The sequence below is a fragment of the Mastomys coucha genome, unplaced genomic scaffold (genome assembly GCF_008632895.1).
Source record: "Mastomys coucha isolate ucsf_1 unplaced genomic scaffold, UCSF_Mcou_1 pScaffold11, whole genome shotgun sequence".
Taxonomy (NCBI): Eukaryota; Metazoa; Chordata; class Mammalia; order Rodentia; family Muridae; genus Mastomys; species Mastomys coucha.
The window spans coordinates 9,127,309-9,154,185 of NW_022196893.1; the positions used below are offsets into that span (position 1 = coordinate 9,127,309).

At 52.2% G+C, this 26,877-nt stretch overlaps 2 protein-coding genes across 4 annotated transcripts in view; both read right to left on the bottom strand.

Annotated features, from left to right (window-relative positions):
• The window catches only part of Tmprss6 (transmembrane serine protease 6), a 29,096-nt gene extending 18,580 nt beyond the window's left edge, over nt 1–10,516 (bottom strand). The window contains exons 1-6 of one of the 2 annotated variants that reach the window (XM_031348536.1): nt 10,307–10,516; nt 6,671–6,905; nt 2,937–3,070; nt 2,145–2,212; nt 1,479–1,657; nt 1,198–1,239 (exon numbers count right to left, since the gene is read on the bottom strand). In XM_031348536.1, the coding sequence (XP_031204396.1) occupies nt 1,198–1,239; nt 1,479–1,657; nt 2,145–2,212; nt 2,937–3,070; nt 6,671–6,905 (658 nt within the window). In that variant the 5' untranslated portion in view covers nt 10,307–10,516. The remainder of the gene's footprint in view (nt 1–1,197; nt 1,240–1,478; nt 1,658–2,144; nt 2,213–2,936; nt 3,071–6,670; nt 6,906–10,306) is intronic. The other variant, XM_031348539.1, reaches the window with a different exon arrangement.
• Nucleotides 10,517–20,756: 10,240 nt separating this feature from the next.
• The window catches only part of Il2rb (interleukin 2 receptor subunit beta), a 31,364-nt gene continuing 25,243 nt past the window's right edge, over nt 20,757–26,877 (bottom strand). For both annotated transcript variants that reach the window (XM_031348638.1, XM_031348628.1), the window contains exons 6-10: nt 26,490–26,638; nt 25,826–25,997; nt 25,043–25,163; nt 24,209–24,293; nt 20,757–22,372 (exon numbers count right to left, since the gene is read on the bottom strand). In XM_031348638.1, the coding sequence (XP_031204498.1) occupies nt 21,680–22,372; nt 24,209–24,293; nt 25,043–25,163; nt 25,826–25,997; nt 26,490–26,638 (1,220 nt within the window). In that variant the 3' untranslated portion in view covers nt 20,757–21,679. The remainder of the gene's footprint in view (nt 22,373–24,208; nt 24,294–25,042; nt 25,164–25,825; nt 25,998–26,489; nt 26,639–26,877) is intronic.

Below are 26,877 nucleotides of genomic sequence, written 5' to 3' on the forward strand. Positions count from 1 at the left end.
TTCCCATATATAGGTGATAGAAACATAAATAGATGATAGATAAATGATGATAGTTAGATAGATAGATAGATTGATAGATTGATAGATAGTTGGATAGATAGATGATAGATAGATGGATAGATGATTGATAGATGGATAGATAGATGATGGATGGATGGATAGATAGATGACAGATGGATAGATAGATGATTGATGGATGGATAGATAGGTAGATAGATTACTTGATTGATAGACAGACATATGATGGAAACAGGGCCTGTGTTCTTGACCTCCACATCACCCCTCATCAAGGCAGGGATATCTGGCCCAGATCAGAATAACTCTTGAGTGAGAATCTTGGCTTTCACTTTTGAAATGTGCTTTGAGGTCAGTGCATCTACCCACCAATGGCAGAAGGAACGGGAGTCAGAGCAGGCATACCTAGGATTTGAAACTATCTTCCTCCCTGAGAGGAGTCGAGGTGCTCACCCCTGCTTCCACTCTAGGTGGCACCTCTAGCTGGTATGGCAGGGATCTGTGTGTTCAGAGTCATAGAACACAGTAGCCTAGATAGCACGTTGTGTGTGTGTACAGCCCCAGGAGACGCAGTCCGTAGACTACAGTGTGCATGGGACCTCTAACCTTGTACAGCAGAGTGGGCTGCCCGGCACCTGGCCACTCAAGCCTCGGCAGCAAGCCAGTATAGCTCCTGGGAGAGAAACAAAGTGATTCTAATGGGGTGGGGGGGGGCAGAGAGAGGAGGGTGGGTTAGCGCAGCTGAGGAGGGAAAGGCAAAGAGGGTTCTTGAATGTGTCAGAACCACACCCTCCAACAGACCTGCTTAAATGCTGCAAGGGACCAAGCATGGATTGGCAAGATGGTTTCTCTACCTTCAGTAAGTAGGAAAGAGGGTAGGCAGGCAGGTTGATTTGAGTGACAGACAGCAGAGGTAGGTTTCCACATGACTAACCTACAGCTCCCCACAGGGGCCAACTCACGCATCTAAGACACAGGCGTGCAAGCACACGTCTACCTATGCTCCCACCCAGGCTCAGAGCCCTCACCCAGGTTCCCCCTTTAAGATTCCCCCAGTGTTTCTAGGTTGGAGCTCCCCATCCCCACAGTAGAAGCCTCAGGACCCCCACCCCCACAGTGGACCAGACAAGAGGACCTCGGATTCTATAGGAAAGAGGCCAAAACAAGGACACAGCAGCGTACCCAGCGTGGAATTCAGTACGACTATGTCGTTCACACTGGCTTCTGTCAAAAGGAAATGAACAAACAAATAAACAAGGGCAAAGCCAAATAAATAGAACACCGATAATAAGAACAGGGACGAGGAGCCAAGCCAGGCCAAGGAAAGCCCTCCATGCCGTCCGCCCCCACCCTTGCCCCGTGTCTTGGCTCCAGGATCACCTGAGCATCCCACTCCCTGTAGGAGGTAGCCTCCCCTGGCCTTGCTGCTCTAACCCCACCAGGATTCCCCTCGCAGTACTGACCCAGGATCACCAGGCCTTCCGGGTCCACTTCATATTCGGTCCTATAGGAAGCCAGGGTTGAGCTGTTGGACAGTAGCTCACCCACCAGGAGCTCACGCACCACCTCAGGGCTCAGGGTCAGCCTCTGGTACTCAGGGATATCAAGGATAAACCAGAAGAAGCAGGTGAGGGGTCCCTCCCTATGCAGACAGAAGTGAAAGAGGCCTGAAGTCCCACCCAGCCCCCACTCAAGGGAACCGACTGAGACTCAGACCTAAGAGGAGAGGTGGAGTCACAGGAGGTCATAGGCCATTTGGTAACTGGCAGAACCAGATATGACCAGGCAAGCCAAGTCCTGGACTGGGTGTCCTGGGCCACGTGCTTTCAAGCACACCCTGAACATGGACCCACTTACATCAGGCATCCCCAGTCATGGTGTGTTGTGAACCCTGTCACAACACCACCGCCGTCTTGTAGATGACAAGACCAAGCTCAATAAAGGGGAACCACATGTGGGGGGGCTAAGTTCCTGCTCCATGTCTCCATTTCCCCTGTGTTCTTTTCTTTATAATGGAGTTTTGAGATAGAATAAGGTTAGGGCATTGTGTCAGTTGCCTACAGGGTCCAGCCCTCATGCCTTTAGATCTGTGGCTTTCAAAGGGGCTCCTTGGGGCTAGGACAACTCACCCAAAAGAGTAGATGGAACTGGAGTTGTAGTAAGTACCCAGGCGGGTGCTAGCAACCAGCTCTTGGAGCTGTGAGAAGGAAGACAAGGTCCTGGTTAGCCTCCATGGTGACAGAGGTGCGGGCTTCCCAAGTCCCTTCTGGTCATTAAACCTGTGTGGGCCACCCTCACAAGCACAAGGGTAAGCCAGGCACAGCCCTCCCACCTTGTCTCCTACCCCACCCCACCCCACAACCTCTGGCTGTGCCTGCCGTTAATGAGCAACGTACAGCTGAGAGCAATGGAGGTGTATCGCTTGGTAGAGCACACTTGGACATAGCATGAAGAGCCCTGTGGGTGTTCCCTATGAGGACATCTTGATGCTGGGGTGCATACTATTCAACACTCTGGATCTCATGTCTATGGATGCCTCCAGATTGCTACTAGCCCCCATGAATAATATAGCCCTGTGCCTGGCTGAGAGTGGAAGGAGCTAGCAGTCCCTAGTCCCTAGTACAATGGTCATGGTGCTGTATGAGGGGGCAGGGCCCTGATAATGTCACCTGCGAGTTCCCTACTGCAAGAGGCAAAAATCAAGGTCTCTTTCTAGTCAGTTGGAGCCTGTGCATGACCCTGCCTCTCCAGCACAGTCATTTCCCATGGTACCCAGGACAGGGTCTCCCCGCCACCCCTCCCTGCCATACCCCCTCCCCGTGAGCATTCCCAGCAAAGTGACAGACAAACCTACCAGATGCCCAGACACGTGACTTTGCCCTCTCACATTTCCTGCCTCTTGCCCTCCCATACCTCCGTACCATTTTCTGGGCTTTGGCAGTTTCACTGCGGAAAGCAATGGATTCCTGTCGGGCCAGGTCCTGGGAGAAATGACGGTTGAGCACCCGGAGGCTGCCAGCATACACCTGGCTTACAGTCACTTCCCTCTTGTACCCTGGTCAGAAAGAAAGGGGTTATGGAGGGAGCTTGTCTAAAAGTCTCTTGTCTCTCTCACCTCCTGTCACTCCAACCCTCCGAGCGTCTGTGTGCTTCCAAGGTAGCACTGGTCTCCCTGCTTCTCATCCTCAACTACCAAGTTACACAGGGATCCCCAAAGTGGCATGCTGAGCATCCCCCATGTTGAGTAGACTGGGGGGGGAGCAATAAGTAGAGAAGCGGCTGTGTGACCAAAATGGATGCCTGCAGGCGCATGGACGCGGGGAATGGGAGATTGTAGGGAATGGCACATGTGGGGTTTGAAGGGATGCTTGGACATTCAGGGGGCGAAGCAGCAACAGTGGTAGAGGGCAGCCTGAGGACAGACCAGCGATTTGGGAGTGGTCATGGATAAAGGACATTGATCATGAAGAATGCCCAAGAAAGGTGGGTAAAGTCAAAAAGGAGAATCTTCCTTGGCAGAGGATGCTGAGGAAATGAGAGTTGAGGTTGATTGTGGCAAGGAAGGCTGTGTGCTCCTGGCCCGACACAACAAGGGTCACCTGGCACCAAGATTCAACAGTGGCCATGCCAGGGACGAAAAGAGTTGAGGCTGGGAGTGAAGCAGAGCCTGGCCCCACAGGATGTGTGAGAGGAGATGTTCACGGGAGGTCTCCACATGTCAAAACATCCTCTAGGGATGCTGCACTGAGAGAAGAGGCTAAGAGGGGCCCTTAAGGGTCCGCTGTGAGAAGAAGGTCGGAGCGACTGGAATCTGGCTTTAAACGGCGCTTGAGGAGGGTGGGAGGCAGAGCCCTCATAGTGAGAGGGCTGGTGTCTGCTGTCCAGAGGTCTCTATCCTGAGAGGCTTTTTCTCGAGCAGTAGGAGGGGGTAGGGCCAATCTGGATCTGTGGGGAGACTGGGAGAATGAGGACCTCAGCTATTGGATCCCAGAGAGCAGCACTGAAGCCAGGCACACCTCCCAGACAGATTCATCTTGCTCCTTGCCCAGCTATCAGCCCCACTTGGGCTGCCCATTATCCTTCTAAGATGGGTGGGGCATGCTTCTCGGCTATCTATTGCTCATCTATCTTTCTGTCTGCCTGTCCGTCTATCTATCTATCTGTCGTAGGAGGAGTAATCCTAACAGCTCCGTGGGGGCCTCTTCCACCCTGAGTCTTTTTAAGGGTTGGCATTTTTTGGTAGGTTGTAGGGCACTCACCCCATGCACTAGGTCTACAGCCCAGGTAGAACCCCACTGGGGCACAGGACAAAGGGTTAGAAAGATGATTGCCACCTGAGTTCCTGGCTCTTCAACCCTGAAGACTAATTACCTAGCAGTTTAATGAGCCTGTGCTCCAGCCTGCAGTATTTGGGGTACTGGCTTCCTGTTTCCTGGTGAAGGGCTGCTCTGAGAAGGGCTATGAGTCACCCTAAGCCAGCCACTGTTGGATGGGGACTGTGATGGTTACTTTTACGTCAACTTGACACAAGCTAGAGTCACTGGGAAGAGGAAACCTCAATTGAGAAAACGTTCTCACAAGCTTGGCCTGTGGTCAAGCCTATGAGACATTTTCTTGATTGATAGTTGATGTGGGAGGGCTCAGGTCACAGTGGGGGGTGCCATCCCTGTACTGGTGGTCCAGAGTGCTATAAGAAAGCAGGCCAATCAACCCATAGGGAGCAAGCCAGTAAGCAGCATTCCTCTCTGGCCTCTGCTTCAGCTCCTGCTTCCGTTTCCTATCCTGACATTCCCAGTGATAGACTGTTATCTGGAAGTGTAAGGTGAAGTAAACCCTTTCCTCCCCAAGATGCTTTTGGTCATGGTGTTTTACCACAGCGACAGAAACCCTGATATAGGGATCTTTAATGTGTCATCTTTCTTGAATCTGAGCTGGATTAGGTGGATCTGTCTGCCTAGTGCTGCTCCAAGTGTGTATGTCCTTCCAGGTCCTGTCAATGGACCTGAAACTGTACAGGTGAATATGTCCAGAAAGAATCCTATGCAAGTGTTTAATGGAAAGCTTCTAATCATGCATGTGAGCTGAGATCTCCGTTCTGGAGTTTCCAAACCTCCTTAGCCTCCTTGGTCATGACAGGCATGTTGTAATTGTATTTGACTCCATAGTAGAATCATGGAGGAGGACAGGAGCAATCGCCAGAGCCTAGCACACATCCCTGTGCCTGGCACTGAATGGATGGATAGATGGATGGATGGATGGATGGATGGATGGATGGATGGATGGATGTGTAGATTATTGAGTTATCGTGGATGAGTGGGTTTATGGATGAATGATTGACAGATGAGTAACATGAATAGTTGAATAGTTGGGTTGTTGATGGATAGATGGATTTATAAATGATGGATAGGTGGATAAATGAAAAAGTGGATAGATGGATGGATGGATGGATGGATGTGTAGATTATTGAGTTATTGTGGATGAGTGGGTTTATGGATGAATGATTGACAGATGAATAACATGAATAGTTGAATGGTTGGGTTGTTGATGGATAGATGGATTTATAAATGATGGATAGGTGGATAAATGAAAAAGTGGATAGATGGATGGTTGATGAATGGATGGCAGATAGATAGATGGGTGGATAGTGAATGGACAATGGATAAGTAATGGATGGTTGAATAATGGATGGATAAATGGATAGATGGTGGATAGGTGGGTGGTCAATGGATAGAGGGATATAGGATAATAATGAAATGGTTGGCAGAGGGATAAATGGATAAATAGATGTTGGATGGATGGATGGATGGATGGATGGGTGGATGGGTAGATGGGTGGATGATAGGTGTTGGATGATCCATAGATGGATGAATGGGTGGATGATACTTGGATGGATGAACAGATAAATAAGCCTTCTATTCCTTATGGGAAAGATTTTCACAGGCACAGACTAATCTTGTTGATCCACTTTCCTTCATGACCAGGATTTGGAGGTGAGCTATCCCCATCCAACACTTTGGACAATCAAGCTATGAATGTGTGTGTGGAAGGGTGGCTCTGAGTCCAGAGCATAGCCAACTGCTCTTGTGGCTCCATGGGACTGCTCAAGGGACATGATTTCAGAGCCAAAGGGCCCAAGTCCTTTGAGGAAGAGGTTCACAAGCCTGGGTGCTCTCTACTGGTCCTCTTGATTCTCCACGCCGAGCCCTGGAGATTCAGAGGTGACAAATCTCCAGAGGAGCACATGGGGCTCAAATGAGCAGAGGCACTAATTGGTACCAGGTCCCATCGGTACCTATGGCCCTCCTGCAGCAAAGCACATTGGCTTTGAGCCCGAGGGAGAGCCCAAGAGGGCTGTAGACAAAGAATGGCGTGCTCACACACCCTGGCTTGTTCAGACCCAAGAATTGGGTTCTGAAGCATCTTCCATCCCTGGCTGAGGGAAGCAGGGAGTACACTAAGCCACAGGACTCAACAGAGGTCCAGCAGTGTGCCCACCTTGAGGGGTATGGGGTTGGTCCCTCAGACTACAAGGAGTGGAAAAACACCACAGAACATGGAATCCTGGTTCATCCTATGTGTCCCTCACAGCCGAGACAATCCTCTGCCCTGAACCCTCCCAGGAAGTCACTTCAACTGGATCCTCATTTTCCATTACCTAGGAAATACCAAAGCATGACTCCTGCTGAGGCCAGCACAGCCAAGACCAGCAACAGTGGCGTGAAGCGGACGTAGTCCCGGTCTTTTTTCTTGGTGTTTTGGGGGGGCTTGAACATCCCCTCTGGCTCCACAGCTTCCTCTCCATCACCCACATCGCCCTGACCATCAGCCGCTTGGGGAACCTCGGCGGTGGGCATCCTGGTAGAACAGGGGAGCTGGAAACATCTCGGCATCTGCAAGGGAGCTTTTGCTGAGACCCAGTGGTGCTCAGAAGCAAGGCAGCACCCCTGCCCTTTGCACAGGAGGGCAGGGACTTGGGAAGTGGGGACTGAGCGTGGCTGCTAAGCAGCTCACAGGGAGTAGAAGTGGCCTCAGGAGGACATTCCAGAAGACAGGCAGGCAGCAGGGCTGGATGGTTTGGCTCTTGGTGGGTCGTGAGGTAGTGGGAACCCTCTCTGTGTGGGTGCTTCATGTAAGCCCCTCAGGACTTTGCACCCACTGGACAGATGAAGAAGGTGAAACCCCGAGTGTCCTGGGAGCAGCTCAGGCCAGGATTTACCTCATTATCCTGGTATTTGAATGCTATTTACACAGATGATAAAAATTGAGGCCCAGAAGCCGGGCAGTGGTGGCGCACGCCCTTACTCCCAGCACTTGGGAGGCGGAGGCAGGCAGATTTCTGAGTTTGAGGCCAGCCTGGTCTACAGAGTGAGTTCTAGTACAGCCAGGGCTGCACAGAGAAACCCTGTCTTGAAAACCCCCCCCAAAAAAAAAATGAGGCCCAGAGAGGCTAAGCCACCTACTTAAGATCACACAACAGCAGCTGAATGTCTTTGACTTTTCCTCTACCAGCTATCTCCTATAATTAACTAGTCATGGTCAAATGACAATGGGATGTCACCTCTTCTTATTCCTTCTGTCACTACCTTAGACATGCCCAAGCAAACTTTGGACACAGAAGGACACCACACACACACACACACACACACACACACACACACACACACACACACACCTAAAGTTTAAAAAGAAAAAACCAAAAAAAAACCAGAGCCATGAGGCATGCTTGGTAGAGCACATGATCCTAGGCCTCAGGAGTCTGAGTCTGAGGCAGGAGGATCCCCTTTTCCAGGCCACTCCGGACTGGCTTGTCTCAAACAAGTCTGCAAGCAAGTAAGCAAAACCGGGCAGTCTTTGTCCTTGTGCACCTCTGAGGCGTCTCTGGGAGCCCAGCTCAGGGTGCTTCCCTCAAACGAAGTGGCCACTAGGTTGGAGCAGTAGGTGACCATGTCTCCAGGCACAGAGCCTCTTCCTTGTCTCATTGTCTGTAGGAAGCAGGGCTCAGTGACTTAGATCCAGAAAGGATGCTGAGTTTGCCCCAAGTCCCTCACATCAGTGACTGGCTTAGTAATCCCATTTTGTTAGAGCTCTTATTTAGAGTCAAAAATCTATGCTGGATACAAGGTTTGGGGGGGGGTCACACTGAGTACATAGCTCCCACCTCCATCTTCCGTACCCATGAGGATGACCACACCATGACTTTTGTTATTAGACAATGGCTCGCATTCTCCTGAAGCCCAATCCATCATAAAAATGTGTGGCTCTACCTTTCCGCTGCACTGAGAACCCACAGCCTTCCTGTGCAGCCCAGATCACCCTTAGATGTAAAAGTTCCCCCACACACACACATCATCTCCTAAGTTCTGGATTGCTGCCTGTCCCCATCCTTCCTGTCACTCTCCTCACTCTACCATCTAGACCACTCCATCTGCCTCTCCCAGACCCACTGGCACTACAGCGGCCCATTATGACCACTCCCATCAGTGAATTCCCACACAACCGCCAGGGTAAAGTCATCACTATGTGCCCAGTTTGCAAGCCATGCATACCTCCAGACACCTAGAACACAGTCCCAAAGGGCCCTACGTGTCTCCCTGTCTTCTTCCTCCCTTGATTACAAACATGTTCATGCTTTGCTGGCTTGCTAATGCCTACCCCAGGGCCTTTGCACTCGCCACTTCTCCTGCCAGGAACATTTCTCCTTCAGTTTGCCTCGTTGCACATGTATGCTTTTCTGCTCCCTTCCCTACTGACATTTTCTTTATGCCGCTCCTGGAGACCTACGCCATGATATATCTGGGAGTCTTCTGTCTTCCTTATGGCTGTACAAACACAAGGCTTTCTCCATCACCACTGTGTGTGTCCTGCTCCCATGCAGAACCTGGTATGGTGTGGATCTTCACTTGCTGTCCAGGAAATGAATATAAGAGCCCAAGCCCGTCCCGCCTAGCCCAAAGATGGGCGCACAAGTGGCTCACCCATCCCCCACCACCTTATTGTTGCTTCTCGACATTGTTTTTGTTTGTTTTGCTTTGTGGCTTTGTTTTGCTTTGTGGCTTTGTTTTTCTTTATTATTGTAAACTATATGGACCAAATGCCAGCCACCAGCCCTGGGCGTGGTCTTGGCCGTACTGTAAGACCCGTGAGTCCTCATTCACTCATAAGCAAAGATGATCCCCTTCCCCAATGTTCCTCTTTTGCTGAGCTCCCTCCTCACTCACAAGCCCTGACGTGGATTCTACACTCAGTGGAAATAGCAACCTCCTCTGGGAAGCTCTCCCAGAGTGCCCCTGGAAGAGCAGCTGCCCCGTCAGTGTAACTGACTGGGTGGGTGTGCTCTCTGACCCATGATGTGGAGCCCCTTGAAGGGTACAGTCTTCTCCCTGGTGGAGCGTTTGGCAGACTGGGCACCAGCTCTGCACCCTCTCCCGCCCTCTTGACAATGGAGCACCAATTCCCACCCTTGGGAGGCTGAGTTCACAGACAGGGACAGGGCCAGGAGATAAGCGCAGTGTAGATCTGGATTTGACCACAGTGTGAGCGTTCCACTCCAGCCACGGGCTGGATGGCGAAACACAAGTCCTGTTCCCCCTCCAGCAACCTCAGCTGTTTGCTTTACCGTCTCCTTTTAATGGTTGGTGAATCCAAAGTACTGGGAGATGAACTCCCTAAGACTGAGCAGAAGGCCCGAGTCAGGACTCTGACCCAAGGACATGGGAAAGTGCCCATCAGCATATCGCGGAAGCCTTGCTGTGAACCACTGAAGCTAAGTACCTGAGTGTGAGCCACGGGGAAGGGACTGTTGGGAGCTCCTGCCATGCACATAAACCCGTGTGCACCCACCCCCAGATATGTAGAGATGGAGACGCACACAAGCACGCATATACGCACGCTAGCTCCAGCCAAGAGTCCTGTGTGTGGATCACATGTGAGTGCAGAGAGGGGCTTGGGCTCTCTAGAAAGCTCAGGATGTGAAGCTGTATATGAAATGAGAAATTAGGCAACCAGGCCCATACACTGTGCCTCTCCTGTCTCTGCACACCTGAATCGCAGGCCAGCCGGTCCCTGGAAGCCCTCCGGCACCCTGCCCCTTAGGCTGAGTGGTGTTTGCTCCACCCACCCTTCTCCAACTGCAGCTCCGTGCATCCAGTGGCCTCTGTGCCAGGTCACTCTGGCGGAGGAGGCCCTGCAAGCCACCTCAAAGCTCCAGTCAGCCAGGTCTAACTCTTGGAGGAGCTGCTGTCACCAGGCCCTTCACAGACCCTGCTCCTCTGTCCCAGAGGCCCCTGCTTACCTTCAAGAGTGGAAGGTAGGTGCTGGGCCTGCACACAGGCCTGGAAGCCTCTGTTTATCCAGGCCAAGGTCTCTCCACCCCCAACTGGCCAGCTTAGGTTGGATCAATGGCCTGGAGCCATGGCTGGGGTGTCTGGCCCTTGTCCCTTGTGGCCTGTGGCCCCAAGTTCCATGGGCCTCTCCTGTCGGGTCCAGGGCTGACAATGTAACTGAACACAGGTAAACAGGCAAGAGACAGGAGGGAAGTAATGCCCGCCTCTCTAACTCCGCCCTGCCCCATGGGTGCCCAGGGGGCTGGACCTGCAGGAGCAGGAGACCTGAGCTTTCCCCCGGGGCCTGTTGCTTGGTGATATTCCTGCCTGGTTACAGCCCCTGGTCCCCTAAGAGAGTGAATGGGAAACTGCTGAGGCGGATTCAGGTGAGAACAGGGGCTCACACAGCTGACACTGGCCAGAAAGGCCTGGGCCCATGCCTTCCGGAGATAGGAGAGAAGTGGGTTGGGGGAGGGGCGCACTTGACACCCTGTTCCATTAATCTAGGAATTATCAGTATTCGACAAAATCCTGCTGTCCACTGGCTATACATGTCCCTAGGACATGAAACAGAGCTAAGATGGGCTCATAGGTAAGATGTATTCCAGATCCTGAGCAAGAAAAAAAAAGTCAGTCATCTCATTGCTCGTCTGGATACTGGTTGCAGACAGAAATGTTAGCCTGGCTGCTCTTTTGGGCTAGAGGAACTGTGCAACGATGAATCCCACCTGCTTTCTGCATCCATCCAGGAAACAGAGGCTACAAGCGAGGCTCCTATTGGAATTCTATGGGACAGTGCTGCTGCCTAGGGGCTGGGTCTCACCCAGACAAGTGATTGCTGTGTGGCAGCCAGAGACCGGGGAGCTGGGAGGGACTATCTGGGAAAGAATGGACCCTCACAGGTTCAAGGGTCAGGCCTACAAGCTTGGACAAGGACCCAGACAGAGCTGTCAGAGCACAACGGTAAGGAGACCTTCCAGCCAGATCACATGATGTGAGGTTCCTGTAGAGAATTGTGTGTGTGTGTGTGTGTGTGTGTGTGTGTTTGTGTGTACACCAGGCATGTAGGAGAGATATGTGCAGTGTAGAATGTGTGTGTGGAGAGATGACATATGTGTAGTTAAGAATGTATATGGGGGGGGGGTTGTGAAAATCAAATAGACGAAGGACATGCCTGTAGGGTAGAGTGGGTCTATGCAGGCCATGAGGCATGGGGATCTGTGCGTGAGTGGGTGTGTGCCTGTTCACAGTGAGAGGGACATGGGTTGCAAGGCGGAAGGTGTGTATGGAGCTGTGAGGCGCAGGTGGAATAAAAGATGTGCACAGGGCGTGAGGCGCGGTGTGGGAAGCTATGGAGCGTGAACTGAGTGTGGACAGAGTGTGAACACACGCCTGCTCTGAGATGACAGCTGCATGTTCAGTGGACATAGGCCATTCTGTGCTAGAGGAAGCAGGGCAGGTGCCTGGCCCTGAGTCATGATTCCCCCTGGATGATTCATTGTAGCCTGATCTGGGTCAATATGAAAACGGTGTGTGAAAGCCCAGTGTCGTGAGGATAGAAAGGGGTAGCTGGGTATGGCTCAAAGTGAACGTATCTCTCCTTACCGTCCCCTGACAGCTCTGTTTAGGTCCTTGCCCAAATGTGTGGGCTTGCCCCTTGCCCCGTAAAGTCCATTCTTTCCTCCACACTCATTCCCAGTCCAGTACATTTTTGTTACTCTCCCAGTCTCTGGCTTCCACACTGCAAACCTTCCCGGGGACAGGAACTCAGGATGGGAATGAGGTCCATGTACCACTAGGACACAGACACCCTGAGCCCCTCTTCTGTGCCCTGTCCTGTCCTCTGGACTGCCAAGTCGCCTGGGCCCTGGCCCAGACAGGATGGTAGCTGAGAAACCTCAGAGAGATCTTGCACAATTGGTGGCCTCTGCACCTGGTGACCACAGCCATTGATCCATTCAGCCTGGGGGAGGAGCTGACCCCAGGAGGGCAAGGTTCTAAGATCCCCAAGATCTCAGAGGCTGGAGCCACAGCTGGGGTGTCTGGCCCTCCCCCATCCTTTGCTTCTCTCTGCTTGTCCCCACAGGAGAAACAATAGGGACATACTTCCACATAGATGCCACAGAGGTCTCAGTGCTCCTGGGACCGTATGACACAGCACTACTGCTTGTCAGGCTCCTGGGCCCTAGATTCCCAGGCCTGGCTATAATAAGTAGGGGTACACGGAATGGCAGATACAGGCCCTGGAGCTCAACATAAGCAAGAGACAAAAGTCAACCCAGAGGTTGGAGAGTCAGGCTTGTTAAAATCCAAGTCTTCCTGCCTGCTGTCAAGATGTGTCACAACCCTCCACTGCCATCTCAGGCTTGATAGAGCTAAGTTGTTGAAGGCAGAAAATTGTGAGATGGACACTAATGATAAAGGACTGGAATCCTTATAAAAAGGGGGGACCTGGAGATAGATACACACACACACACACACACACACACACACACACACGCACACACACACGCACGCACGCACACGCACACACACATATGCATGCACACGCATGAATAGGCACACACACACAAAATGCAAGTGAAGACAGAGACAGGTAAGGACGGCACACAGGTCAGTAATCACTGGATTCTGGGGCGAGGCCTAGAAGAGATTCATTCTCCTCCAGCTCCAGGAGGCAGTGACCCACGGACACCTCGATCTTGAACTCGCAGCCTGAATCATTCACGAGGCGCACATTTCCAAGGCTGGGAACCTGAGCTTTGTCTCAACAGCCTCAGTAAACTCACCCAGGCCTCACAAACCAGGACTGGGCATACTCTGTGCACTTGGCCAGCTGGCTATTCATCCTCCTCTCAGTGCACACATGCACACAGGTGTCCCTTCCAGGCCTATGTGCAGCACAGTGTCCCCAGGGACCTCACATGGCAGGGCACATATGTAGCAGGTTGAAATTACTGTCCATTTTTTTTTCAATCAGGAACCTTTTGGTGTAAGCTGGGTCAACCCCACAGGGGCTGTGCAGGAAGTAGGAGAGTTGGTCTTATTGAGACTATCAGTGAGCCCACTTTTCTTTGGGGTATGATGGAGGAAGGAGAATACCAAATTCCTGTTAAGTCACTGTTGATAAGATTCTATAGTAAACACCCTTTTCGGCGCTTACTTCTCCTTTTAGTAAGCTAAGATGTGGGGCGCAGGGTAATTTAATTCCAAAAGTGACTGATGTTGGATGCTTGTATGATGTCCTGACCATCTTGAGCAAAGGATTCCCAGTTAAACAGCCAGTTGGACTGTCCTCACACCAGCAATTTAAATGCTCCCTGGACACCTTGAGAAGTTGCCTGGCAAGTAAAGCTGCTTGCTAACAAAGAGTAAGGCCAGCTCCAGAAGGCACTAGAAGGCACTGTTTCTGCTGCGTCTGTCTCAGACAGTTTGTGCTGGACCTGGTGAACTCTGGATGACCCAACAGCCATTTCCACCCAAGTCAGAGGAATAGCACCTCCCCAAATGCTGTAGCAGAAGTCCCATGATCAGTCCAAAGCCAGCCCTTTGTTTGCATAAAAGTTTGCCACAATGTTGCAAATATTGGTACCAAGCCCACTTCACGTCTCTATAAATAGGTTTATTCAGCTCCGTTCCCCAGCCAGCCTGAAGACACTTTCCTGTGTAGCCCCCAGTTTTGTAACATTAAGCCCAATAAGATTTTCTTGAGTGGTTTGGCTGGTGACACCCGGAGAGGATCATGGGACAGCAACAGCTACAAAGGCAGCTGCCAGGTAACTGCAGCAGCCATAGCAAGAGCAGCCACGGGACAGCTGAGGAGTTCCGGAAAGTGGAAGGAGCTGAACTGACGACCAATAAGGGTGACAGAGCCCATGTAGGATGTAAAGACCTGAAGAAGAAAAGCTACAAGGCCTAATCACTGGGCATGTTCAAGGGAACTGCCCAGGATAGGGACCAAGTATCTTATTCACCGTAGTTCAATTGTCATGGCTGAGGAGCCTCACACTCTGGGCCTATAACAGTCATCACTGTAGGGTGAGGGTCCCAGCATCCGAGGCATGTATAAGAGCTGTAAGAGAAGGCAGTGCCAACTGGTGCTTTTTCTTGCTGTGTACTGTTGCTGAAGGCAAATGGTTGTTACCATAGCTGCCAAGTGCCAGGGTGGTTAAAAACCCAGAGCAACAAACCTCAAGTCCAAGTGTCTAGTTTCCAAAGGTTAAAGCCATAGGCTCCTCGCACTCAGAGCTGGGAGCTGTAAGCCTTTCGGTTCACTAATCTAGTGAACACTCCAGGGTCCAGAACGTCCAGGACCAAAAGAATTTGTCCTCCCCTACCCATGATTCCTATCTGGGTAGAAAAGGGAGCACAGGCAGCTGACAGGTTAACATTTGCACTTACGTTTCCTAATAGGGTCTTATTCACGTGTTCTACACAGGTACACCCTGTTGGCAAACATATCCATACACTGGGCTGGTGGGCACCCCCATACCCTGAAGTGGGCAAGGAGAAGACTCCTAATTACACGAGCTTCTCTCAGTGAAGGTAGGAGAGGGATCCAGGACCCTTGCCAGATACTATCTAGATAAATGTTTGGGAAGATGAGCCAAGACAGAGGGCTATGGGAGAATGTTTGGAATAGTAGTGTGTTCCATCTCAGTTCTAAAGTCCAGAAGTCTCCAATCAAGCCATAGCAAGTCCAGGATGGGGGTGTGCGCCCTTCCTGCTTCCTCCTACCTCTGGTGGCTGCTGGCAGAGCTTGGCCCATGGGCCTCAGGCAGATGGTTCCAAATGTCCAAGGGACCAGGGTTCAATGGCCAGCATTTTCTTGTTGATCTTTACAATCTTCAGCCAGAACGAGCCCCACTAGAGGCTGTTCCGCTCCAGGCTTGGCTCTTTTCCCTAGGTGACCCGGCCAGTGTCCTCCCCACTCAACAGTCTCCAAGGAGGCTTCACCTTCTATTAGCCATATGCCCTCTTTTCTGTTCCCGCAACTGTTTCTCACATACAGTAGAATAACCAGAAACCTAGCAGGGGTGGGAGGACCTGGGAACGGAGCCAGCGCCTTCTATGTGGCCATTGCTTATCACAGCCATCCTTCTGAGCCCTGGTGATGTCATCTCCTCTCCCCAGGCTCCGTCAAGATCCAGGTTTGGAATCCCAGTTGCACAAGCATCATTATCACAGTGAGAGAATTTGCTTGCCAGCTTGCTCTGCTTCTGGCATTCTGCCCCATGTGGATGGGGGTGTTAGGATTCATTGAGCGGGGATACCTACCCAGTGGCCAGAATTGACCACCACCAAGAGCATCTCATGACATCCCAGATCCTCCGAATCTCATCATCTAGGATGAAGGTCCAGTGCTTACAGCAGGAGTTACTGATAAATAGTAAGTGCTTACAACAGGAGTTCACTGATCAATAGTTGCATGACAGGCTGGCCTCAGGTGGGCTCCCAAACACAGCATTGTCTCTAAGTCCCCTGGACATTGAATGTTGAGAAAGAAGGAAGGGAGGGAAAAGAGGGGGTGTTCTGATGATGGGGGACCCCTCACCTCCTTCTGAGGCTCTAGACCAACCTTCTGGTCCACCAGAAGCAGAGAAGCTAGAATTTTTCTTTTGCTTCCCTCCTTTCGCATTATGGACAAGAAAACTAAGGCTCCAAGAGTCTCAATGGGACAGAGCTAGCAGGGTCACAATGAAATGACCTCAAGTAAGGCTGGTGGCAACTAAAATGGCAGACCTGAGAAGAGGAGGAGGAGGAGGTAGATGGCCCGTAGAATCTTAAGAACTCTTATGATTCTTCTTCAGGCTGCTTGGGGCAGATGTACAAAGAAGGAGGAGCCTAGGAAGGGTGAAGAGGGGCAACAGAGGCCATGTGCCCACCCCCAAGAGTTGTAAGGTAAACAAGAGCACCAACAGCAAGCAGCAAGCTGGGGGCTCCCGCACCCACCATCCCTGGGCCACCCGGTCACAGTCCTGTCCCACCCACAGCTCTGACCACCAGTACTCTCCTAAGTACATCACATGCACTTATTTTATCCTCATGATAGTCCTGGTATCACCAGAATAAGGAAACTGAGGCACAGAGAATCCTTGGCATCCAGTAAGGTCACAGCTGGCTGGCAGCAGAGCCATAACATCACACAGGCTGCCCAGCTCCACAAGGCTGGGGCCACTGTCTCACTCTGTGCCAGCCATCAAGGGCTGTGAAGGGTAGACCGTATCTGCTTTCCTTCCCTTGCTCATCTGCCTGCACGTCATCATCCTTCATAAACGAGCACCGAATGAACACATGGATGGATTTGTTATTTCTCTCTGTTGAGTGCTTCCACATCTCACTGAATCTGAGCTGAGCACCCTCGAAGGCCCTTCCAGCATCTTCTCTCCCAGTTGAGCAGTCTGCTCGTGCTTCCTAACTCATTCTTGTGCCAGGTACGGAGACAGGCTGGTGAGTGAAGACTACTTGTCTTCACCCTCCACGGTTGACCGTTCACCATGAGGCTGAGGCCTCTGTGGACAAATTCCAGCCCTAGGGCCAGCACCTAAGGCCTACCTATAGCTGTGTGCCTATGTGCATGCCCATGCAAGGCCAGGTGCACAGAGGGGTGGGGAAGCTGGCGGCATCACCAGCTGCTCCCTCCCCTCAGTGCCCTGGTTTCCTGGAATCAAGGGTACCTCCTGGCATCCTGCACCCCAGGTCTCAAGCGGCTTCCTGCTTTGCTTTCTCAAGGTCCCCAGTGGGTGTGTCACATCCCTGGTATCGGCAAATGTCAGCAGAGGGGCTGTCCCAGGGCTGACACAGGGGTCAGGCTCTGAGCTTCTAGTGAGCTTACGTTTCAGCACTGCCCTGTCTCTCTACACTAAACTCCCCGTGGCAGGGGATGTGGCAGCAGCCTCTTAGGTCTCAGAAGCTACCACTCTTGTCTCTGTAGGTTCTTGACACGTAGTCTGAGATACTTGTTGGCACAGGCTTTAAATAGCACTAACCATCTGGGCCAGTGGCAGGGTCACAGATCACAGGCTTTCTCTCCAGTGTTCTAGTGTGTGATCTGGAGTGAGCCATCAAACCACTGTGAGTTCAAGTCTTGGTAAAATGAGATGAACGAAGCAAACCACCAAACCAAAGGGCACATAGGTAAGGCTGGAGCACATGCATAATCCAGTCCTTAAGCAGAGATTCTTCACAGGAACTGCCTTAATTCAGGAGGGGGAAACTCAGAGGGCCTCCCAGATGTGGGAGTTCTTAAATGGGGTTCTGAGGGATCTGTAGGAGTCTGTGGGTGGATTGCTTGAGTCAAGGGTTGTTTGAACCTCGGGGATCAGCAGGTGACAATGGAAATTAGTTCTTTCTAGTTTCTGTTTGTAGCCACCCTCAACCTCAGCCTCCAACTCTGGAAGTGACACACATGGCCTCAGCATCGTCACCTTCCAAGTGGTACCAAGAGCTGCAGACTGTGAGCACTGAAGGACTGCTTGGAAGCAGCCTAGTTTGGGTACCTAGTGCACCGGTGGGCATAGGGGCATGGAGATGATGAGAGTTCCCCAGGGTCCCCACATCAGGGACAGTGACATTGAAGAACCCAGTCTTCTCCTGATGACAGCAGGGTTTCTCTGGAGTCAAACCAGGATGCGGGGTGGCCACATGTGGCTCTCAGTGAAGCTGTCCATACTGAGTCTCACTAACCTACTGAGACAGGGTGGGAGGTTTTGTTCCCAACTTGCAACCCATGGCTATATACAGGACAGCTCAGTCGTCCAACACAGAACTGTTTTAAGCAAACTGCATTATGTGAGTTCTCTCTCTTTCTCTCAACTCAATTACATGGTTCTTTTTTTTTTTTTTTTTTTTTTTTCTTTTCAAGACAGGGTTTCTCCATGTAGCCCTGGCTGTCCTGGAACTCATTCTGTAGACCAGGCTGGCCTCGAACTTAGAAATCCGCCTGCCTCTGCCTTCCAAGTGCTGGGATTAAAGGTGTGTGCCCTCACTGCCTGGCAATTACGTGGTTCTTAAGTGTGGGTTTTGTAGATGGCTCGTGTTGCCATGTCAAAATGGACATGCCTGATAGATGGGTTATAGAGACAGGTGGACTAAAGAGGAGGCTGAGCAGGGATGAAGCTGCTGTTGCTGGTGGTGCGTGGCCTATGGGATGCCGGGTGTCAGGTAGGAGACTGTAAGCAGAGAGAGGCTCCGGTCATGAAGAGGAGGGTGGAGTCCAAAGCTGCCTCACCTGACCGGCAGCCATGCCCTGCCAGTGGAGCAGTGAGAAGGGTTTCTCTTCCTCCTGCAGTGCGATGGGCACCCCATCTTCCTCTTTTTGTGAGGCTGGCTACCTGGAGGCTGAGACAGAGATTTCTGGTTTTCTGCCTTTGGTAGAAGTGTCTCCAAGTAGCATCCCCATGCACCCCAGGTGGAAAGTGAATGAATAAATAAATTGATGGAAGGAGGAGGAGGGGGAGGGGAGAAGGAGGGGAGAAAGGAGAAAAAGGAAGAGGAGGAAGTAGAGGAGGTAGGGAGGAGGAGGAGAAGCAGGAGAAGGAAGAAGAGGAGGAGGAGTTGGAGTGTCTCCAGGCAAGTTTGCACTCAGAAAGGTACAGGGACTGAGGTGCTCAGCACACACAATCTCTATCCACTAGCAGCTACACTTCTCAACGACCCTCAGCCTCAGTTTTCTCGTCTGGAAAGTGGGACGAAAGCTCTTGTCTCTCACAGACATGGAAGTGACATGCTTTTTCAGTAGAGGCAGAGAGAGTTGGGTGGTGGTTTTTGTGGGCTTTTTTGGCAGGGTAGGGTGGGGTGGGCTGTTTGTTTGTTTTTGGAACATGAGCTTGTCAAGTAGTCCAGACTGGCCTGGAGCTCACTACACAGACCAGCCGTCTTCAAACCTGAGACTCCCTCCCTCTTTCCCACCCCCATTTTAGCTCTCTGATGCTGGTGTTCGGGAATGAGCCCCATCTCTGCCTCCAGCGTGGTTGGTTGCTTGGTTTTACTTTTGCTTCCCTGGGGTTTCCTCTGTTGGCCGGGACATCATGGCGAGTAAGGCACAGCTGGATTTTTGTCAGACTTGAACAAACTGTTCCACCATAATCTGCCTGAACACTCTGGAAGCTGCTGAGAGCAGGGGAGAACCGAGAGGCAGACTTTGGGAAGAGAGGCATAGGTCAGCCTTAGCCAAAAGGGCATGGGGAGGACTGAAGCCTCACCCCATCCTCTTCCTTGCACCCCGAGATGTTTCTGACTTCCCACTTGAGAATCTCCAGAGCCCAGGCTGTACCTGCTCTCCAGCTGCCACTATCCCCCTGAAATCTGCTCCTGTGGGGCCTGGCACCCATTTTCCTGCACTACCCTGCCAGCTGCCCTCTCCTGGCTCCACTCCCACGCTCTCCATTGGACATGCTGTGTCTCTGGACATCTCCCCCTGGCATAGGGTGACCCCTTTCTCCAGGCAACACCCAGCTCAGGTCTCTAACCAGACACAAGGAACAGCTGGGTTTCTGGGTTCCTGGGCTTTGGAGACCTTGCTCATTGCTTTCTCAACTTCCCAGGCTGCACCATCTCAACATCGGCTCTCCCCACCTAGAGAAAAATGAAGCGCTCCTTTTGTAGAAGGAAAGTGAGAGGCAGCGTGACCCAGACATGTCGCTAGGTGCTAGTTCTCATCAGTTGGGGCTGCCCCAGACACAGTACCACAGAATCTAATGCTGCATCCAGCCTTTGGTGGAAGGAAGGCTGTGATTAAGTATTAATGTCTGCCAGGCATAGGTGCAATTGATTAGCAGTGTCTGCCAGGCATAATATAATCAATTAGCAATGCCTGCCATATGTGCAACTTCATGAATGCTAGAGATTGTCGACTATTGCTTCTCAAGACTGCAAAAATCCCCTGAGGAGATGGGATCTGATCACCCTAGAGCAGTGACCCACACTGAGGCTCTGTGCTAGAGAAGCAGTCTGTAGAAAGCAGTGCTCTCCTGCTGAGGGAGAGGTGGTACACTTAGTGTGCCATGCCTGCCTGGGCTGCTGGGACTCAGGGCTCAGGTTCCAGTGGGCTCCTTCATGAGTTGGTGAGGCAGCCATGGAAAGATCCATCAGCCACTTCTGAGTAGGCATTTGTGTCCAAACTGAGCCTATCACAGGGAGGTCAGGAGATAGCCCAGAAGAGGGAAGATGGGTCAAGTGCTATCCTCTTCATCTCCTTCTGAGTCCCTTAAGAAAAAAAGCCCCTCTCTCTAGATAGGCGGGACTTACAGGAGAAGATGAGAGATGTTTGATACCTAGGCAAAACATAATGAACAGTGCCTGCAAAGGAGGGGGTTGGGAGTGGGGTGCGGTAGGAGATGGGGAATGACACGCCATGACTCCAGGAGACTCCAGGGGATCCTCATGAGGTCTCCACAAAGGACAGTGCCAACACAATGCTTGTGGGTGTAAGCTTTTCTTAGCTTCAAGGATATATAAACAAATAAGTACTTCTCCCAGATACAGCATCAAAGGCACAAGTGCACTCGAGTCCAACTTGGTGAACCTTTGAGTCTATTAGGCTTACTGGCAGGGGACTAGGACACCCCAAAGAAGCTGCTTCACAGAAACCCCCACCCCCAGAATAGACGACAAGGTCCCCAAAGCAACATAGATGGAGCCCTCACTTCAATTAGCCCTCCCTCTCCCCACCACCCCCCTACATATACCAGCATCTCCCGAGAACACATAAAATAACGCATGCTCCAGGAGCAGAATCACACATAGCTGAGGATGGGGCACAGGAGAGTGGCTAAGAGCTCAGATGATAAGCTGATGACCCTTCCCATCCCCTCCTTCTGTGAGGGACCCTCAATAGTTGATAGGCCGCCTCCAGTCTTATCAGGATCTCTTCATTTGGGTTGTCAAAGCTGCTCTGATTAAGACAGTGTACAGCCACCACACAACCTGAGGATGGCTGTTCCACATCAGGGCTGGTGGGGCAAGAGTTGGGACAGGAAATGGGGCAGAGGGCAGTAGGGAGCCACAGCAAGCTCGGGAATAGAAGAGGAGCAAGGCTGCATTTGTATTTGGGGAAGCAAGTTCTAGCTGCCCTGTGAAGGTAAGCAAGAAGAAACGAGGCAGGTTCAGAAAGCTAATGACCTCACGACTAAATAGGGCCATGGAGCTGACCACCGCTCCCCACCCCAAACCCTGGCTAGACCAGGAAGTATCAAGTGGAGCTCAGAAGTGGATGACTAAGTTTGGGGGTGGGGATAACCAGGACAGTCCTCAACAGTGGACTGTCCTCAAGAGACGCCTTAAGCAGTCCTCCTCAAGCCTGACCTGATCCAGGCAGCTGAATCCCAATCCTGGCCACCTGTCTATATAAGGTGGACTGGATCTTGGGCCTGTAGTTCTTGAAGAGACAGATAGGCATCTGTGTAGAGAGTCAGGATGGGGCCCTGGCCTCTGTCCTGATCTGGCCTATGAAGGCTGCCTTCCGGGACACTGGCCTGTTCCCCAGAGCTATTGGTACACATTCCCTCTCCATCACCTTCCAGCACCAGCTCTAGAGGGCACTGTAAGCCCATCAGGTCAGGGGATGCTAGAGAGGGAAGTCTCTCTTGCAGGGAGAGGGGAGGCCTTTCTTCAGGGGCAGCAGTGTTGGGGGTGCTCAGGCTCGGGGAGAAGAGCAGCAGGTCATCCCTGGGTGGGAAGGCACAGTAGTCATCCTGTTCTCCAGCCAGAGGCAGCAGAGGTGGGAGGGGAGATCCCTCGGGCAGCCCTGGCCCATCTTCCTCCACATCCTCTTCCATGCAGGGGTCATAGGTGAAGTACACCTGGCAGGACTCAATCTCCAAGGCATTGGGCAGGTGGAAGAAGAAGTAGCCTTGGTTGGTGAAGCAGCTGCCCTGTGAGTGGCCGCTGGGTGAGGGTGAGGGGGCCGTGTCCTTCTGTAACAGAAGCAGCTGCAAGGCCTTGGAGTCTCCGTCAAGCACTTCCAGTGGAGAGATCTCAGGAGCAGGGCCGGTGGGGCTGAATAAGGATGAGGGGACAGGCGAGGAGAGCCATTTCTGCCAGAGAAAGTGGGGAGAGTAAGTGGGCCACTCTACGTCCTCCCCACCACCAAACTCAACTCCTCCTCTCCCTTCCCTTCCTCCGGCTCTCCATCTCTCAGGACCGCCCAGGACCTCCTCCCTCCCCCGCAACCTGGAATCATCCAGGAGCCTTGCTGTCTTGATGGACTCTCTGAACTTATCAGCCTAGGCCACATGCTAGATGAACACAGCCTCAGTGCTGGTTCACATATGTCTGGAGTGAGTGCAGCTGGCTACTGAGCACCTGCTGTATACCTATTCTGAACAAGGTGTGAGAACTCAGAAGGACGATCCCCCACTGTCTTGAATGGTATCAACGAGCTGACCAGTGTCCCCGATAGCCCAGCCTGCTCAAGTCCCAGGCCTATGGTACAGCGAGGACACAGGACACAGTGGTCGAGAACTGATGGAGCCCCAGCTCACTCCTTCCTGTCATGGCCTGCATCCCTCAGTCTAACCTACATGTGCGTGAGTGAGATTCGTGACCAGGAGCCCTGGACACAACACAAAGAGGCTAAGATGTGACTCCTTGCTGACCCACAGCCATCCAAGGTTTACTTGCATTTGTCTGTTGGTCAGGACCTTACCACAGTCACGGGCAGAAGGGATTTCAGGAAAAACAGAGTCGTTTTGATTTTTTGATTGCTTGTTTCTTTTGGTTTGGTTTGGACTTTTTGTTCTGTTTGTTTGTTTGTTTGTTTGTTTTTGAGACAGGGTTTCTCTGTATAGCCTTGGCTATCCTGGAACTATCTCTGTAGGTCAGACTGGCTTCAAACTCACAGAGATCCACTTGCCTCTGCCTCCTGAGTGCTGGGATTAAAGGCCTGTGCCACCATGACACAGTTTGGAAAGACTTTTTATGAAGCTGCTCACCCCACTACACGCACACTCGGGCATGCAGGAATGTGTGCACATAACACACACACACATCAAGAATCAAAATAAGACATCCTCAGTTCTGGGAGCCTCTCAGATATTCTAGAAGGGCCCTTGCTCAGCCCTGATGGGCACAAGCCCAGTCCAGCAGGACTAGAGCCCAGCCTGGGCCTCCCATCCTCAGCAGAGCACCACAGGTCCTTCTGTGCCACCACATGTTTCCCAATCATGGAAACCCAGTGGGATTGGAGGTAGTAACAGTAGACTCCCTCTACCCTCTATCCACTTCTTGCCTCTGGAAGCTTCCAGCCTGAGGCAGGTAGATTAAGGGGAGAGGCATTCAACTGTATAGGCCACACTTTGAAAACAAGCCCAGGTTTTGTGATCCCAGGTACCCTGAGAACTTGCGTTCCTGCCATGAGTCATTGGACCAGCCTGGAATTGCTCTGCTCACAGGAGCAGGAGAAACAGGGATTCCTGTAGCTCCCTGACTCCCATACTGTGCCCAGCAACATTCCCAGGGCCGTACACGTGTGGAAACTGAGGCACTGGATCTATAACTCATCTATAACTCATCCAAGTTCACAGAGCCAGGCAGTGGCAGAGCCAGGATTAGAGCCAAGACCACATGCCTTAGATAGAAGGCTCCCATGCAGAGCGGAGGCAGAGCTGTGCCTGTGGGGGAAGCTGCTTGCTTCACATCCCGTATCCTCTCACAGAGGGCAAAGCCATTGTCACCTGATCACATCTCTACCCTAGAGCCTGCTCTTGGGCTGTCCATCTATCACCCCTCTGTTTCCTACCCCTGGTCCTACCTGAAAGTCTTGAGCTGTCCATCCATCACCCCTCTGTTTCCTACCCCTGGTCCTACCTGAAGGTCTCCCCCATGCTGGGAGCTCAGTCCATCACCCCTCTGTTTCCTACCCCTGGTCCTACCTGAAGGTCTCCCCCATGCTGGGAGCTCAGCTGGGAGAAGAACTCAGACGGGTCTGGGATGTGGCACTTGAGAACTGTCTTCAACCTGGCCAGGGAAGAGAAGGAGGGGTGAAGAGTGAGACCAGGTAGGGGGTGGCATGATGTTCCACCAGCAGCCCCACAATCCTGAGAGTAGGGGATGGGCCCGTCCTAAATCCACTCATTCAACAATGTTGACTAAGCAGTCACTAAGGGAGAGAACACTGCACAGGGTGCTGGGGGCACAAGAATGGACAGCAAAGAAGGGCTCTCCCCCGGAGCTGACACACTGACATGAAGACAGACCTGGACCAAACATGTAATGGGATTGCTCAGTCTGTGGACACAGGCCTGAGTGCCAGTCAAAAGATGGCTCTAGGGTGAGAGAGACCACACAGGCTAGAGAGGGAGACAGGAGAGAGACCTCCCATGGGTGAACATTCCCATGGGTTGCAGTGCCTGTCATGCATTGCACAATGGCAGCTTGGAAGTTGAATTCCTATGTTATGTTCTACTCGCTGAGCTGCCCAGGACTGACACAGTTGGAATGGACAGGAGGGGACCAAGAGCAACGGGAAGGACAGGGACTCTGGTGGGCTTCAGGGAGGCCTGGGGGACTCTTCCAGCTGAGCTCTACCTCTCTATCCCATACCAGCTTCTATCTATAGGGATGAGGCACAGGGACAAGGCAGCTGGTGAGAAAGGAGACCGAGGGAGGACAGGTATGAGGGAACAGGGTGCAGCCCAGCCCAACCTGGAAAAATATGCGTGCTGGAGACTGGGTGGGGAAGGAAGACTGGCCAGGAGTGTCCTTACCATGGCCCAAGGTACTGGCACTTGACCAAAACGTAGACGCAGGACAAGAAGCCAAAGAAGCAACCGAGGACCAGTAGAAGGTATCTGAGCCATGACAGGGGTAGGATCTCCTTCGTGGGATCTGTCCAGGGTGTGAGAAGTGGAAGTTGAGACATGGCCCCTCAGAAGGTCACATGCATCTTGTACAACAGTCACGCCCTGCCAGGTACGAGTGTCTAGCCAGGCTTGCTTTTGCTGGGGACTCCATCCACATTCCTGCTTAAGTCCAGCTTTCCAGAAAGGCAGGCTGCTCTTAAAAGCTATGTCCCTGTGACATTCCCAGCAGAGCCCATGGCTGCCTGGTCTGACCCCCTACCTCAGTCACTGAGACTTTTTCTCCATCTGCCTTTGAGCATCACACCATACCTAGAGCTTCCATGTCCCTTGAACTTGGCAAGTGACACGATGAGGGATGGAACCTCAAGGGTCCCCACCAGCAATGGCAGCTGCACAGTATCCACGCTGAGAGGCTACACCTACCTTGTTTCCGGTAGAGCTATCTTGCCCCACAGCACCTGTCCTGCAGGGAAGGCTGGAAAAAGTAGCCCCCTGAATTCTAGGAATTTAGAGCGAATGCAAGCAAAGAATCTTCCTGCCCCTCATGGCCGTGGCTGATCCCTTCAGCAGCCCTGTCTCTGGTAAGGGACCCCACAGGAGGTACCAGTAGATGACGGGGAAGCAGGCTGACCCACCTCGGCAGCTCTCTGCTTTCCCCACACCCCCAAGCTGTGACACCCACTGTACCTGCTGGCCTTGGCCTTGTCCGAAAGACCAGGGGCTGGCTCCAGGGACTCCAGGTCCTGTTTTTGCCTCGTTGAGCTATGACCCTCACCTGGAGCTCATATGAGGTGTTAGGGATAAGCATCTCCAAGAAGATCCACTGCTGCCTCTGCTTGAGGCTTAGTACAGATGCATCCTGGGCAGAGATGGGTGCCAGCTCAGCTCCACTGTCCACCTCGCCTCCCACAACTAGGTCAAGAGCAAACAGCTTCTTCCCCAGCTTTCCGAAAGGTTCCCTGACTCCCTGGCTGCTGGGGCCCTGAGTCCCAGAGTCACCCTTCTTTTCTCCCCTTACAGTCCACAGGTAAGTAAAGGGACAAGTGTGTGGATGGCAAGCCTCAGTCCCTGTCACCCCCCACCACTACCACCCCATCCCCTGAAGCCAGGGAACACACTGCGTTTAGAATGTGGAAAAGTGGCTGCCAAGTCTCACAGGCCGCCTTACCCTAGGGACTACATAGATATGGAGCCAGATGCAACCCCAAGCAATAAATGCATGGACCAAGCAGGCACTGTCAAGCCATATCGGAAGACCAGACTGAGTCAGCTGCACACCAACATGTAGAAACAGACAAGGGTATACCCCAAACCAGGAAGGCGCAGAGACAGAGGCTTGGCCCTTCCTCACCTCCCAGCTATGGCCCAGAAGACGGCTACGAGCCTCAAATTCCAAGTATGGTTTAACATAGTGAGAGACCTGGGAGACCTCCCAGCTTATGTTACATCTCTGGGTTTCCATGTGCAGGACTTGGAGGGAATGAGGGGCCACCAGGCGAACTGCAGACAGAAGGGAGGAGGGAAGAGATATCATGGACCAATCAGTATGATACCAAGAACTTGCCACCCAGTTTCCACCACACAACATCCCCAGCACCAACTCCTCCTTTGCACCTGTTACTTCTCTACACCTGCTCCTTCTCCTCTGCACCTTTTGTCCCTCCTCCTCTACACCTGCTGTCCCTCCTCCTCTGCACCTGCTGGCCCTCCACCTCTGCACCTGTGGCCCTCCTCCTCTG